The 16,136-nt window shown below is 40.4% G+C and overlaps 1 protein-coding gene across 2 annotated transcripts; it reads right to left on the reverse strand.

Moving 5' to 3' along the window:
- Positions 1-135: 135 nt before the first annotated feature.
- kat8 (K(lysine) acetyltransferase 8) lies at positions 136-13,463 on the reverse strand. 2 transcript variants are annotated; one of them, XM_049012924.1, is made up of 11 exons: positions 12,854-13,463; positions 12,294-12,368; positions 12,034-12,212; positions 11,804-11,857; positions 10,868-11,032; positions 10,193-10,282; positions 3,407-3,547; positions 2,962-3,055; positions 875-1,025; positions 548-702; positions 136-362 (listed from the first exon to the last, which is right to left on the reverse strand). In XM_049012924.1, the coding sequence occupies exons 1-11, from the start codon at positions 13,224-13,226 to the stop codon at positions 301-303; spliced, it is 1,539 nt and encodes a 512-aa protein (XP_048868881.1). In that variant the 5' UTR covers positions 13,227-13,463; the 3' UTR covers positions 136-300. The 2 variants fall into 2 exon arrangements, with proteins under 2 accessions (XP_048868881.1, XP_048868880.1); XM_049012923.1 differs by having other exon boundaries at positions 136-365; positions 12,854-13,460.
- Positions 13,464-16,136: the final 2,673 nt, after the last annotated feature.

Genomic DNA, 16,136 nt, shown 5'->3' on the forward strand with positions numbered 1-16,136 from the left:
TTCTGTTAAAAGTCTCACACAACAGGCAAGCACTTTAAGCCAGGTACTCATTGCACATGTGTTGTGGACATGCAATGTACTCTTTACAAATAAAAAGACCTCAAACAGACAATCATGAAAAAGTCAGGAGACAAATTTTTGAACATCACTATTCTTATTTATTTAAAAAAAATTCAAGCTACAGAAAACATTTTACAACAAATGGATGCCAACAATATAACAATAAATGGAAACCAGGTAACATTTACACGTTATAACCACATGTTCATTTTCTTTAGTCCACTTTCTCCTGCACTTGTCCTATTTCTTAGAGAACTTTGGCTGCTTGTGTTTTGGTGGAGCCCACTTTAGACAAACTGTGTCTACTGGAGAAAAAAAAAATTAAAAGATTAACAGAGATACTTTAAATGCAACTGGAAAAACCCACCAGAGATCAAACACACCTTGAACCCCTTAAAGCACAAACCTGACATACAAAAATAAAAGCCAGTGTATAAATGTTGATAATTATATGAAGACAGGCACTGATATTTGTCAAGCTTTTTACCTGTAATTGGTGGCTTCTTGTACTGGGCACTCTTTAGGTGTTCCTCAACCAGTTTTGGTGTCACACATATGACATGCTGTCCCTTCCAATATTTCACCATGTTTAGTGACTGTAGTGTACTGATGATGTCACTCTGTGTGATGCTGGTCATCTGACTAAAGGAATGCAGAATGAACCAGGAAGCAAAGACAACAGAGGCCACCACTTTGACTTGATGATAATGTGAAGGAAGGCGAATAATTCATAAAATTCAAAACCACAATTAACAGATTAAGATACCACATAAGGCCAATGAAAATCACTGATGTTACTGTCATACGTGCATACCTAAGGTCCTTGATGGACAATGTCCCCCGGAAATCTCTGAGGATCTCCAACAGCACCCATGACCAGTAACTGCGATAACTCAACTTCCCAAGGTCTGAAAGGGGCTTTTCTGGAGAGCCAACTGTGTTTTCAAGCTTAGAAAGCTCATAACCTACAGGAAAAGAGAATTGTGGGAAGTATATTACCTACAGTACTGCAAGGACAAAGGTTTTAGGTGCACACAGACACAATTTTGGTAATTAAGCAAATGGTAGTCATACACCGCTTAAAAAAAATTAAAGGAACACTTTGAAAACACATCATATCTGAATGGGAAAAAAATCATGCTGGATATCTATACTGATATGGACTGGGTAATGTGTTAGGAAGGAAAGGATGCTACATCATCTGAAGAGGGCTGAATTGAAAGACACCTGAAAAATCAAAGTGAAAAAACGACGCGGCAGGCTAGTCTATTTTGCCAAAATTTCATTGCAGCAACTCAAAATATAACCAAGTAGTTTGTATGGCTTCAACGTGCTTGTAAGCATGCCTGACAACATCGGGGCACGCTCCTAATGAGACAACGGATGGTGTCCTGGGGGATCTCCTGCCACATCGGGACAAGGGCATCACAGAGCTCCTGGACAGTCTGAGGTGCAACCTGGCGGTGTGGGATGGACCGAAACAATGTCCCAGAGGTGTTCTATTAGATTTACGTCAGACGAGCGTGACGTAAAGGTATCAATTCCTTCATCCTCTAGGAACTGCCTGCATACTCTTGTCACATAAGGCCAGGCATTGTCATGCACTAGGAAGAACCCAGGACCCACTGCACCAGCATAGGGTCTGACAATGGGCCCAAGGATTTCATCCCGATACTTAATGGCAGTCAAGGTGCCACTGTCTAGCATGTATAGATCTGTGCATCCCTCCAAGGATATGCCTCCCCAGAGCACCACTGACCCACCACCAAACCAGTCATGTTCAATAATGTTACAAACAGCATGACGTTCTCAACGGCTTCTCCAGACCCTTTCACATCTGTCACATGTGCTCAGGGTGAACCTGCTCTCATCTGTATCAAGCAAAGGGCTCCAGTGGTGGACCTGCCAATTCTGGTATTGTATGGCAAATGCCAATTGAGCTCCAAGGTTCCGTTAAGTGAGCACAGGGCCCACTAGAGGACGTCAAACCCTCAGGCCACCCTCATGAAGTCTGTTACTGATTGTTTGGTCAGAGACATTCACACAAGTGGCCTGCTGGAGGTAATTCTGTAGGGCTGTAGCAGTGCTGATCCTGTTCCTTCTTGCACAAAGGAGCAGATACTGGTCCTGCAGACGAGGTAAGGACCAACTATGGCCCTGTCCTACCCTCCTAGAGTAACTGCCTGATTAACAATCCCCGCTGCTACTTATGTGACGAGATCAATATCCCAGAAGTTTAACTGACTTGATGCTATACTTGGATTAAGTGGTGGTAGCTCTGAGGTTAGGGATCTGTGCCAGCAACTGGAAGGTTGCTGGTTCACATCCCGTGAATGCCTGGAGTGATTCAACTCCATTGGGCCCTTGAGCGAGACCCTTAATCTGCAATTGCTGCATCCTGGGTATGACGTTAATCTACATCCAGCCCTATAAACAGATCCTCCAACTTACAGGGAATAACAAGGGGGGATGGTGGCAGGATTGGCACACCAGCCACTGAAAAAGGGTTCCTTTAATTTTTTGAGCAGTGTATTTATTCATGCAAACCAGTCCAGGATAAGCAGTAAGATGTATAGACAGACGGATGCACAGAGTATTTGTAAGCCATCAACTGCTCCTTAATATTTAGGTTTTGCGTCTCATATTTAACTATAAAATGTGATTGTGCAGACAACTGACAACTTATGGTCAAAGTGTGGTATTGAAAAACACAATACAAAACCCATATATGTATTTGATTGAGCTCAGCATCAATCACTGGACTATGGTCTATATTTCATCCCATGCTCACATTCCAGTGACAAAAAGAATACAGAGCAAATGCAACAGAATATTGTAATCAACTCTGAAAAATAAACCCTTGCTTTATGTAACAAAATATTCAAAAGTGAATGCACTTACTGAAAGCAATTAAAAATTTTCCATATCCTCGGCGTTGGTAAGGTGGTAGTGTGAGGATACAAGCAACATTGTTTCCATCTGGAGACTCCTTCTCCTGGTGATTGAAATCACAAAAACTGACACCAGTGAGTACTAACAATTCAAAGGAGAGGATAACATTTTGACAACACTGAAAGGGAACAACCACTAAGTGAGTGACATACTGTTTCATGACCACTCAAGGGGGCAGAATTATTTACACTTGTTTGTGATTTTTTTATGATTTTTATATATATATATATATATATATATATATATATATATATATATATATATATATATATATATATATATATATATAAAATAAAAACTGTAGTTTAGCCTTTAGCCTTAGTACTTAAACAACTCAGAGCATATTTATCGAATGCTTCTATAGAGAAGGTATGTAATATGATGTGTGTACTACCTTGGAAAAATAGCCCACAATATGGGCTCCATTCCTGTCAACTTCAGTCAAAATATAGAACACAAAAGGCTCCACATCAAAATACAAGGTCTTGTGATCCAGGAAGAGTTTTGCCAGTAGACACAAATTCTGACAGTATATCTGCAGCAAAAGAAAAAGATACAGATACAAATGCAAATAATGATTAAAAATGTAACAGTTATACACTTTATTGATCTTTTGAACTTTATAGTTCTTTTGAATTAAGCAACACATAAGTGCACAGACAGACATATAGTGCAAAACAATGAAAGTGTGGCCAGAATTAAAACATTTCCATTATTAGTATTTATATACTTAAGCATAACAGTACACATTTTTTATACATTACAGCACAATTATGAATTCTAGTTGTGTTCAGAAGCAACAGCAACATCCCTTAATTGAGCTTTTCTAATCAAACTGCCTCCAATCAGTTTTTTCAGTAACCCAGCTTCTTCCCCAAATTTTCTTTTGGGAAGACCCAAAATAAAATCAATTTAAAATTTATCAAGAAATGCATACAAGGGTCAGCCAGGAAACAAAATGTGTGAATGATGTATTAATTATTTGGATCCTTCCATCCATCCACCCTTCATCCTTTCCCTTTTCCATTGAGTGCCTGTACCAAAAGTTCCAGTATCAAAAGTGTAAAAACAGCTGAGGTACTTGTTTGGTCCTTCGGTACTTTGGGGTGGGACCTGAAATGCTTTCTTTGTCAATTGCTTATGCAAATAGCCTACCTCTGAAACAACATAAATGTCACCTTGAAAACAGTAGTGAACTACAATGATAAACAAAGAAAAAAATAAAAAAATAAAAACAATGGATGCGTGGACCAATAAAGTGATCCAAGCTTTAATTATGATGTTATCTACGGGTGGTTGAAATAGCAAGGATGAAAATGATTGGTCTCAGAGAATGCAGTGCAAGGCAATGGAGGTAAATTTTAAATTGATTTTAAAATATACTCCAGATAACCTTGAAAAGGAATCATTAAAATTGCAAATCTTCCTAAGTTTTTTTCTTTCCTATGACAGAGCAAAAATGATTTAGAGAAACAAACTCCCTGTGCTATAATAATGTCCGTACCTAAATGAAGGTAAGGAAAAGCCTGATCTTAAATTTAACTGACTAGCAATGTAAGAATTGGTATTGATATAGCACATCATCCAGCCCTATAGTATACTACCAACATTTTTTTGAATTCAGTATATAATACCCCGCCTCGCGTTGTGATGTCATTCAGTGCCGGTACCACCAAACACCTTGAAGTACTGTACTTTTGGTATTCCAAGAAAGTAGCGAAGAAAGCACTGTGTGTGTCTATATACATGTAGCCTGGTGCTGTCTAGCAATGTTTGCGTTGGCAGAATGCATTTTTTGTACATGTTTTTTCTTCTTCACATACACATCTCCCCAATGCATCCTTTAGTTCTTAATTAGCCTAAAGAGACCACATACAGCATGATCAGGCTGGTATCAAATCTAGAATGTATGAACTGAAATGTTATATTATAGATCCTTAGACTTCTAATCACCCTGTGGCATGATACCATGCAGCGGTTACATGGCAGGTTGAGTGGTATCTGTGCTTATCAATACGAGTCATCAGCCAGGTTACCTCAGTCAGGAGAACCTGGGCTTCTGGGTTAGAAGACAAAGTATACTGATTAGGTAAGTATGAAAAACTACAATGAATGAATGAGTTAAATTAAGATGTAATTGTATGTAAGAATAATGGACACCTAAATATATTTGTCCTTTCAAAGGCCTTTAGAAGATAAACGATATCCTTAACACCAAATGAAATTTTTAATAAAGACCTAAAATTCGGCTTACAACTTGAGAAGTAATTGTTTCATTACAAATGTTTGCAATATGCAGTAAGACCTCGCACAGTCACGAGGTTAACGTTCCAGAACCCGTCGTAAATGAGGAGGATTTGCAGATGGATGGTAGAGTCACTAAAATGGTAATATGTGCTTATTTCTATAGTTTAAACCCTACATATGTTTCCAAAACACTTTAATTTCATTTAAAAGTTAGCTTAATACATTACCTTTAAAAATCAACCCTTTCAGTGTTTATAGCATGTGTGTCTTGAGATGGAAACCCGGGACGCATTTGCTATGTACGCAAATATTAGCACCTTTCAAGAAATTTATCATTTTTGGGTGTTGAATTTACGTTAACATGTAGTTACTATTACAAAATAATAAATTAACTATTTTCTAATATTTATGTAACCATTATCGTTCATGCCACATATTGCCGGGGCACTGACAGGGGAAGTAGGGACAGGACGCAAGTAATCGGGAAACAAGGGGTTTGATAAAAAGGTAAAGACAAGCAAGAGAACAGAACAGGCAGCAAACTCAAAATAACGTTAATGACCGGACTCAGGAAACGTACTGAAAATGCAGACTTAAATACACAGGACTAATGACAGCAACTGAAAACAGCTGATCACACGGGAATTCCACACGAGGCAGATGTGGGGGCGTGGCACACGAAACGACAAGACGAGCAGGTCATGACAGTTTGAAAGGGAATAAACTTTGCGAAAGGGATTTGCATCTTGTAAAGGTACAGTACAGTATGTACATAAAAATCGCGGATGCAAATAAGTTCGGTTACAATTAAATTTTCGCAGATCTGTGAATTCGCAAATCACGAAGCGCGAATGCTTACTACTAATGTACTATTAATACTGTGTTACTGTTACAACAAAAACTTTATTATTATCCAAATAAGCCGGAGACATGGCTCAACGATGGCGTTCCGGAGACGGCTATTAGGAACATGCTATTGTACCGTAGTGACCGTGAAGCTACTCTTAGCCACAAAGCACGAGGCGGAGGGCTCTGCATTTATATCAATTCGGACTGGTGTGTGAACGCTGCACTGATCTCGAACCACTTTTCACCGCTGTTGGAGTTTATGACAGTCAGATGCAGACCGTTTTATTTACCGAGGGAATTCAGCACCGTGCTTATAGTCGCGGTGTATATCCCACCCAGCGCTAATACTAACAACACACTGCCTGAACTGTACGGAGCCATCAGTGGACTCCAAAACACATACCCAGACAGACTGTTTATCATCGCTGGGGACTTTAATCATGCAAACCTCAAGACAGTTCTCCCCAAATTCTACCAGCATGTGGACTTTCCGACGAGGGGGGTGAACACGCTGGACTGTGCTTTATACAAATATCCCTGGCGCATTCCGCACTGAGCCCCGCCCCCACCTCGGATTCTCTAATCACGTGTCAGTCATGCTCATCCCAGCCTACAGACCTCTCGTCAGACGCGTCAAACCCGTCCAGAAGCAGACAAAGATCTGGCCCCCAGGAGCCATCTCTGCTCTTCAAGACTGTCTTGAGCACACTGACTGGGACAGTCAACCTACAGTGACTCTGCTAACCTGGAGGAGTACACGACCTCGGTCACTGGCTACATCAGCAAGTGCATTGAGGATGTCACCATCTCCAAGAACATCATCACACGCTCCAATCGGAAGCCCTGGATGACTACGGAGTGCGCACGCTGCTGAGAACCCGTGACACCGCCTTCAAATCAGGTAACCAGGCTGCCCTGAGAACAGCAAGGGCCAACCTGCCCAGGGCCATCAGAGTGGTGAAGCGTGCCCATGCCCAGAAACTATACAGCCACTTCAAAGACACTGGGGATGTTCGGCGCATGTGGCAGGGCATCCAGGCCATCACCAACTACAGGGCATCTCCACCTGCCTGTGACGGTGAGGCCTCCCTTCCAGACGCGCTGAATAGCTTCTACGCATGGTTTGAAGCCCATCCCACCTCCCAACGACCAGGTGCTGTCTGACCGTGGCTGATGTGAGGAAAACTCTGCTTAGAGTCAACCAGCGGAAAGCTGCTGGACTAGACAACATCTCTGGTTGTGTGGTCAGAGGATGCGCAGAAGAGTTGGCTGATGTCCTCACAAATATCTTCTGGTAGAGGACCCGAGCTTGAAGGACAAAGACCGCCCACAAGGAGGGCGAGTGGGTCCTTTTTATATATATATATATATATATATATATATATATATATATATACACACACACACACACACACACACACACACACACACACACACACACACACACACACACACACACGAGTATATATATGAGTGGACGGTCCCCCATGGCAACCTTATTCATTGGTTCTTATTATCCTGCATCTTACTCCACTGTAACTTCATTGCACTGGTTGGCAGTGAAGTTTAGAGTTGATTTTAATTTTAGAGTTTAAAGATTTGAGTTGATTTAATTTAACTGTTTGTGTTTAAAGCTTTGAATGGCCTAGCCCAAGATTGAGTGAGTTTATTATCCCAAATTGTGCAAGTCAAGCATTAAGGTCTTCTGACAAGCTTCTGATTTCTGTCCCAAAATGACACTTGTGGCAAAAAGGGGACCGCACTCTCTCTAGGGCCACTACATGTGAGCAGCACCCTCCACTGAATGTTATAAATCTAGACTATAAACTTAACTAAAAGCCTCAGCAAATAGGTATCAGTATTTGAGTTCTTGTGTGATTTGAAAGTTTTTCCTTTTAATTTTTCTATTTTAACTTTATTGGTTTTATATGTCTAAAATATTAATTTTATCCATTTAGTTTAAGTAAGTACTAAAAACATTACACTAAAGTCTTTATCTGGAACTAGTTTATAATACCTGACACCATGGAGACAACTCAGTGTGTCCCCATGTGATGATATTTTTTGTAAATAAATTCCCAAAAGGGTATTACATTGTAGATTTAAGTACTATCGCACAGAATAGTTTAAATAACCCACAACATTCAAATAGCTACTGAATGCTTTGATACAAAATGCTACAACTACATTAGTAATACTCATCGTAAGTGGTTGCATGACAAAGTATAGAAATTATGTATGGTCTATGGAATCTCGTAACAAATGATAACGTTACTTTACCGCATGGAGATGCCGAACCTAATGCCTGCCTCAGCAGCCCAATAACGTGTGTCGCTGCATTCTGTAACTGTATCCGTTTTATATTGATGGGGAAAAAGGCAAGGGGGCAATGAGAATCGGTGAAATACTTATAAGACAGGTGAACCATACTTCATCCGCCAATAGCGTTCGCTGTCAGAAACTCCTATAACAGATATTCCTGCAAGATAGTGTCCCTACCTATGCATCATAGATTGGCCTAGAAAGGCTTGAAACGCGATTGAATTATGGGCGGCCCCTCTTCATCGCCTGACTCAACCCCATTGAGAACTACCGAGACTTAGCAAAGTGTGAGATTTGCCAAAGTAGCAAGCAGTACCCTTCTCAGAGCAGCTCCTAGGTGGTGGTCCTAGTTGGCTCAGCTAATATAGGACAGGATCACATCAAAAACCTGGTTCAATGTCCAACAGGCCCATTATGGTCATTGAGAAATAAGTCGGCTATACTAGGCATTAAACTGGGTGAAGTGGGCTGTATAGAACTGAATAACAAAAACAAAAATTGTTTCTTATTATTTCTGTTGATGGTGAGAGAAAAGCTACTAAGTTTCTGATTGTCTAATAATTCTGCACACTGATAACCATGCGGTTTTCTTTTGTTTGTGAAAGTCAAATGTCACATTTTCACTCTAAATAAATTTACTTTGTGCACAAGAAAGCTTCTGAATTCATTTTTATAAGTTTGCCCAAATTTTGCTAAAAATAATCTCCAGGAACAGTACTTAGCTAATAATTCTGCACAGAGTACATCTATGCCTAAAATGCAATAAACTTTAAATCATGCCTAAATTACAGAAGTGTACTTGTACAACATAAATTCTAGGTAAAAACAGTACAGTACTTGTATGTTAGTAGTACAGCACTGTGCATGTACTGTACAAGGTTTATTTTTTACCCTAAACAATATAAACCTATCAAAACACATTTGAGTATACTACACAGCAAAATTCACCCCCTCCCCCCTTCAGTCACTACTGAATCCTTTAGTAATGCAACATTATGCACAGGACTAACTAAACCACTATTTAACAAATTACCACAGGAAGTGAAGACAAGTGGATATGTGATTAAGAAGCTTTAAGAAACTTTTTTTTGTATAGAAGACTGGTATGATACTGATGAACAGCATGTGAAAGATAGTTCGCCACCAAGTACTAAACAACAACCGAGTTAGGATGCTGGCCAGTGGATGTTTGAACAGACAACGTGCAGACACACATTTGATATTGTACAACGTTGTTAGTTTTAAAGCTATTTTATATTTTTGAACCATGATGTTCAAAACCACACTATAAAAAACAATGTAAGATGCAGGTTGACCATGCAACACTTTTTAACGATACGCATTACTATAGCTGTATTGGATATGATGCTGGGGGCGGCATGGTGGTGCAGTGGTTAGCACTGTTGCCTCACACCTCTGGGACCCGAGTTCAAGTCTCCACCTGAGTCACATGTTTGTGGAGTTTGCATGTTCTCCCCATGTCATAGTGGGGTTTCCTCCGGGTACTCCGGTTTGCCCCCACAGTCCAAAAACATGCTGAGGCTAATTGGAGTTACTAAATTGTCCATAGGTGTGAATGTGTGTGTGAATGGTGTGTGAGTGTGCCCTACGATGGGCTGGCCCCCCATCCTGGGTTGTTCCCTGCCTCGTGCCCATTGCTTACAGGATAGGCTCTGGACCCCCCCCCCCGACCCAGTAGGATAAGCGGTTTGGAAAATGGATGGATGGATGGATTTATGTTTCATGTAAGGGAACAGCTTACCTTGTGGTCCCGGCCATCAACCTCATAAACAGATATATTGCTTTTTCTGTAGATCTCCTTCCCTGGGGGCTGTCTCCACTGACACTGAGACTGATGAAAGGTGGGGGAAATGAACTGTCAGTGACAATAAACCATACACTTTGTATTCATGATGCTAAAAACTGCTTAATGCTACCCATCACCTTAGTGCAAGATTTTAAACACATTTTTATATAATTTCCAGCATTCACCTTAAATCTAGCAGTAGATTAGTGGTTCTCAAATGCGGTTCTCAGGCCCCACTGCCCTGCTTGTTTTCCAGCTATCCCTGCCCTACACACTGCTGATTACCTGGATCAGGTGTGTTCAGTCAATCATGAGCTGAAAGACAGCTGGGACTTGTATGTGGGGCAGGGATAGCAGGAAAACAAGCAGGGCAGTGGGGCCCAAGGACCATCTTTGAGAACCACTGCAGTAGATCAACAGGATAGGACAGACTTAATTCCAGAGAGGGAATTAAGGTGCAAGCAGCAGCAATATCAAACACGATCCAATAGTGAAATTACAAGAAAACAGACAAGCAACGCAGGATCAGAATGCAGGAAGACAGATACAATGCATATAATAAAGATGGCGGGGATCAGATATGATAGAGAAAGACATGGTTCAGACTCTATAGTCTAATGGTGAACAAACCAGGTGGTATCTGAAGGTCTTTTCGTATTTCATGTATTTGAGACAGTATTCGCATATCCACAGCTTGGGCTGCTTGCCGTAGTCCTCGGGGAATGGGGAGAAGTACCAAGCGTCAATCTCAAAATTGCCGATCTGTATCTTATCCACATACTTCACTTTGGTGATCTAAGGAGAGACACAGGGCAGCATGACAAAACCAAAAGCCTTATAAAGCTCAGACATACAAGTCATAGCCAGAGGGCGTCAGCACAATATGCCTTTACCAGGGCTGTACAGTCTTGCCCGTACTACAAAAAAAAAATAAAAAATCTGGTGCGATAAATGAATTTACCCCAGCAGCACCAGTGTGATACGGTTTTACACGTGAGAGACAGAACCGCTTCTTTGTGCGAAGCGAGGCTTTACGTGCTGGTTTCTGTATTAGGAGAACTGATGGAGCATTACTATTCTACTTGGTAGTTGCAGTCTATCGTGCAACTAAAAGCAATATCCCCGTCTGCGTGCAGTCCATACATCCAACTCCAAAATCCACAATTCTTAATGAACAATTCCTATTTCTTCAGTGACTTCCTATTTCTTCAGTGACGTTAGCCAGCTAGATTTTAAAATGAATGAGTATTTTCCAGTGCTAAATCAAAACTCCAAACAAGCTCACAAGAAAAAAAAAACTGAAAAAGAACCACTGCAAAATTAAATTAAGGGGGAAAATGTACAGATTTAACACAGTGGATACCAAATTTCCATTGGCTAACTTTTTATGTGAAGCAGCAGCTCTTGTTCTGAAGCTGGCCCAGGGAGGTTCCAGAAAATACTTAGAGTACACAATCCTTATGAAGAATACTCTAAAGAGCAACTTATGTAGCATTTGTTTTTGTTCTCTTTGTACTCTTAGAGATATAAAATGTGATATTTCAACTACTGGTCACAGCTACTTACCGCCTCATGCTCTTTCTCAAGGGCAGCTGTTGTTGGATCCATCTCAGCGTATGTCTGAAGGACAAACCAATGCAATATATCTCAATGAGAACCAGACTCACATGGTGGATATCATGTTATGTTCCGAAAACTAGCTCACAACCACAACATAAAGTATTGCATCATATCTACAAATAAAAATTAGCAACGCCCTGCATAAATGAAGAAAAATATGTAAACAGTATAAGGACCTTTTGGACGTGATTGATCTCATCATGCTTGCGCTTCTGGTTTCGGGTGATCTTCCGTTCCGGCTGCTCCCCCAGTTCCGCACCACTGCCCCCCTCCACACTTTTTCTCACGGCATCTTTCACGGTTTTGGTCAGGGCTAGGCGCGACTTGCCCACCCACTCATCCAATCTTCTGTTAACTAACATAAAAGTGACAATGTTTGTGGTTAGGTGGGGAAGCGCAAATGTCGATGACTAAGGTATTAAAAGGGGATACTTACAGCCCACGTAATGGACATAGAACTCCTCTCGTCCCTCCTGCTCATTTAGCCTGGACTGGATAACTTCGGCCGAATCTGAGTCAAGGAAAGACACACTATCTTTGTTTCGGGAAACAATCATAAAATTAAGATCACAAAAGAAACCGATTAACACTAATTTGACCAACGATACAAGTTCATGAACCGAGGATTCAGGCGTGACAGGTTTAGCTGACATGCTAACTCTGTAAACATGGGACTTTGCGCGGGGGAGCTCTGCCTTTCCGAGTTCGCCAGAGGATTTCCAAGCCTTTCTGTCAAAAATACCGATCACTTTATGGCCCGTGCTCTCAGAAATAAATGTCAGGCTCACGGACTTTAACTGCATTTACCAGGAAAATGCACATGCACTTCTCCGCAACTGATACTCGTCTATCTAGCAAAAGTGTAAACACATCCAAGCAGGCATCTGCGCGTCCATCCACAAATCCCCCAGAGAGAGCGCAATAGCAAGAAAATGAGAGTTAAACACCACACGTAAATATACTATTTAATATTTTATTTAATTAAGGAAGACTCACGCCAAGTTTTATCAGCCCGCTGACACAAATAGGTTTCGCCGATCTCCACGGAGACTTCCTGCTCCCTGCCGCCGACTAGGCCGCTCCCCTCCAGGGCGCGCTGTTTGTTCAAGCCCATGGCTCCCCGCTCCCGGTCCACAGCCTCCGCCTCGTCGTCCTCCCCGCCACTACCGTTAGACGAGCACGGCGCCCGAGTCCCGGACTCAAAATCCGACCGGTCGCTGGAAGATGGCCTCGTCAGCTTCGTTTCGATGTCCATTTGGTCTTCGGGACCGCAGCTGTTGTTAGCGCTGCTGCCGCCACTCCCGTTGGCGCCGCTGCCGCCGTAGGCCGTCCTGCAGTCAGATGACATGGACACAGCGATGGCGGCCATCTTGAACGCTTCTTTAAACTGTACGCTGCACAAACGCTCGCCTGTTATATATGCGGCGTCCCAGCGTCTCACGGGGTAGTAAACCTTTATCTCAAAGAGAAAATAACACAAACGTCATGAAAAATGACGATGCCTGGTTAAACTTTCCCGTTTCAGTGATAACTTTTCCCAACATCTAAAGCTTCAGCACGAGATAAAATGCGCCAGTGCACAAAACAATAGGCATGCACGTTACACATGGAAGCGCCGCTCGGGGACTCGCTTTAATAATCTAATCATACACCTTCTAACTGTTTGTCTTGGTCGCGTTGAGAATGTTTTTAAAAAAGTTTAATAAGCGTAAAATGTAATTATTGAGGCCGCAACATTAGTATATTTATAATAATAATAATTGATGTATTTTAACACCATTATATATGTAATTCTATATTATAATATATATATATATATATATATATATATATATATATATATATATATATATATATATATATCTCATTTTATGTGTTTGGCGTTGCGTATATGAATGGCGTTCTCACCTGTTACAGTACATGTTTTGTCGTTTATAACAAGACAGTTTTCTGAGATGCACACATTTTTAGGGCACATCTTTTGCAGCTGACCTGATGAATGACTAAACTGCGTAACTACACTGAAGCTAACTTTTCCTTGGTTGGAAAAATGCATCCTGGCATGAAAAATAAGGACGTGTAACTATATTAACACAAAACGATGTTATTTTTTAATTTTAAAAAGCTGTTTGCTTTTTATTTTCAAATTTGATGTTGCTTAATCATGACATTAATTAAATATGTTATATTTTAAGATTACTGTCTAATACATCCATTCATCTATATTCTGTACTGCTTATCCAGTACTGGTTCGTACAGTAGAGAGCCCAGGGTCTTTCTCAGAAGGTAGCAGCCATCCCGGATCGGATGCCAGTCCAATTATCATTTTATATTAGTTTAATATTGGTTATGTCAGTAAGAGTAAACTGTCTAATTCGAATTGTATATGCATAATTGGCTTCAAATTTGTATTTACTTCTTCCAGCTTTTTTTTCAGATAAATATTTTACAATCACAACATCGTTCTAAGTAATACATTAATTTAGTTACTGTAGGCAATTCATCTTCACTGCATTATTATTATTGTTGTTGTTATTATTAGTAGTATATTTCCAATACCTGTAGTTTTAATCTACAGTACTAGAAGGGATATGCTTATTATTTTATAAAAAAGACAGATGTCCTCCTTTCCCTGGTTTAATAGTGATTTTGTGTTTCATATTAGTGCTAACATCGTGTCTTACCCTTTGAAGCTAAGATTAGTTTTCCATCTTAGATGTACTGTTTTTAAACTTGTAGTATACAGTCTAATTTGCATACACAGCTGATCATAGTACAGCTGTTTGCTGATGAGATCCACAGGAATAACCCAATTAATTTTTTCCACTCTTCATCCTCTTGTACTCTTATTTAAAAACAACTTGGCATTTCTGTTTATTTTCTAAAATATTTGATTTATTTTTGCTCCAACAGACTCAAATTTCTGCTAGCCAATTAATGAGCTCATGTCAAACATGACACACAACAGATGACACATTCATAGAAGACTCTCAACCATGCTTCTTGTTAATTTTAGTGAGGTCAGTTTTTCCATCTATATTTAGGCCACTAGCAACATAATCTTATGCGAGAGACCTGAACAGGTTCCACAAGCATCTTGGTTTGAAATCTTCAACTTCTTGGGTAGACTGCAAACAGTGACCCTGCAGACATAGACAAGAAAATTACTGTAAACACGATCCCTAACTTAATGTTAACCTGGGACTATGAAGTTTCAGATTCTGTGGGCATTGCAGGCCTCAGAATACATTTCAATTAGTGCCTTATTTGTACTCAAAACCTGAAGCAAGATTGCAATACAAATAGTCGCTTAATTAAATGCTATGGTGGAATATAAATAACAAAACTGCAATCTAACATTAGTTTAGTTAATTATTAGCTTCATTTTACATGAGAGTTTATAATAAATTGGGGTATTTTCAGTTTGAATGGATTGTAGTTAGACAAATGAAGTATATTTTCATAAACCTTACATTGATTACTACTCATATTTAAGTAATCTACTCAAGCAGATGTGCAAATTTAAATGTCAGAGAATGCCTGTGTTATAGTTCAGTAGGTAAATAAAAATTAAAATGTGTATATCCACCCATTTCCTGTAATCATCTGTCGTATTCAGGGTCACCTGGCGGGGGGTCCAGAGCCTATGGGTGTAAGTAGGGTACAACCCAGGATGGGGCACGAACCCATTGCAGGGAACACTCACACACCTACGGGCAATTTAGTAACTTCAGTTAACTTCACCATGTTTTTAGACTTTGAGGAGAAACCGGCATACCCAGAGGAAACCCCATGATGACACAGAGAGGACATGCAAACTCCACACACATGGACTATTGGCGGAGACTTGAACCCTGATCCCAGAGGTGTGAGGCAACAGTGCTAACCTCTGCATCACCATCTCAACCCCTGTGTATAAATACTTATGAAATTTTACAGTCTCATTGGAGCTGAACAAAACAAATGGGAAATTTACAATAAATTGCACAGAACAAAAAAGGAAGTTTATTTAGACAATTTTCACTGGGTAAACCACATGGCAGAAAAGTAGTTTACAGTTATATACTACTGTACACTACATTTCTGTATTTTTGAGCAAATCAGTAATTGACATTTGTGAGATAGTTAAGATTTGGGTGTGACATATGAATAAAATGAAAGCATGTATGAGACTTACAGTACCCTCTTTACATGTATGTTCCATTGTAATCTTTCAGTTTTATCAGCTGGGGATCGGTCCGGCAGGGTCTCCCTTGGCTGTCACCCGGTCCACAATGCA

The sequence above is a fragment of the Brienomyrus brachyistius genome, chromosome 5 (genome assembly GCF_023856365.1).
Source record: "Brienomyrus brachyistius isolate T26 chromosome 5, BBRACH_0.4, whole genome shotgun sequence".
Classification (NCBI taxonomy): domain Eukaryota; kingdom Metazoa; phylum Chordata; class Actinopteri; order Osteoglossiformes; family Mormyridae; genus Brienomyrus; species Brienomyrus brachyistius.

Excerpts from the sequence above, each read along its gene's own strand:
- kat8 (XM_049012923.1), bottom strand. The coding sequence starts at position 13,226 with ATGGCCGCCATCGCTGTGTCCATGTCATCTGACTGCAGGACGGCCTAC. Across the intron at positions 12,369-12,853 it reads GCGGGCTGATAAAACTTGGC|ATTCGGCCGAAGTTATCCAG; the intron begins GTGAGTCTTCCT and ends TCCTTGACTCAG. Across the intron at positions 10,283-10,867 it reads AGACCTTCAGATACCACCTG|TCTCAGTGTCAGTGGAGACA; the intron begins GTTTGTTCACCA and ends ACCTTTCATCAG.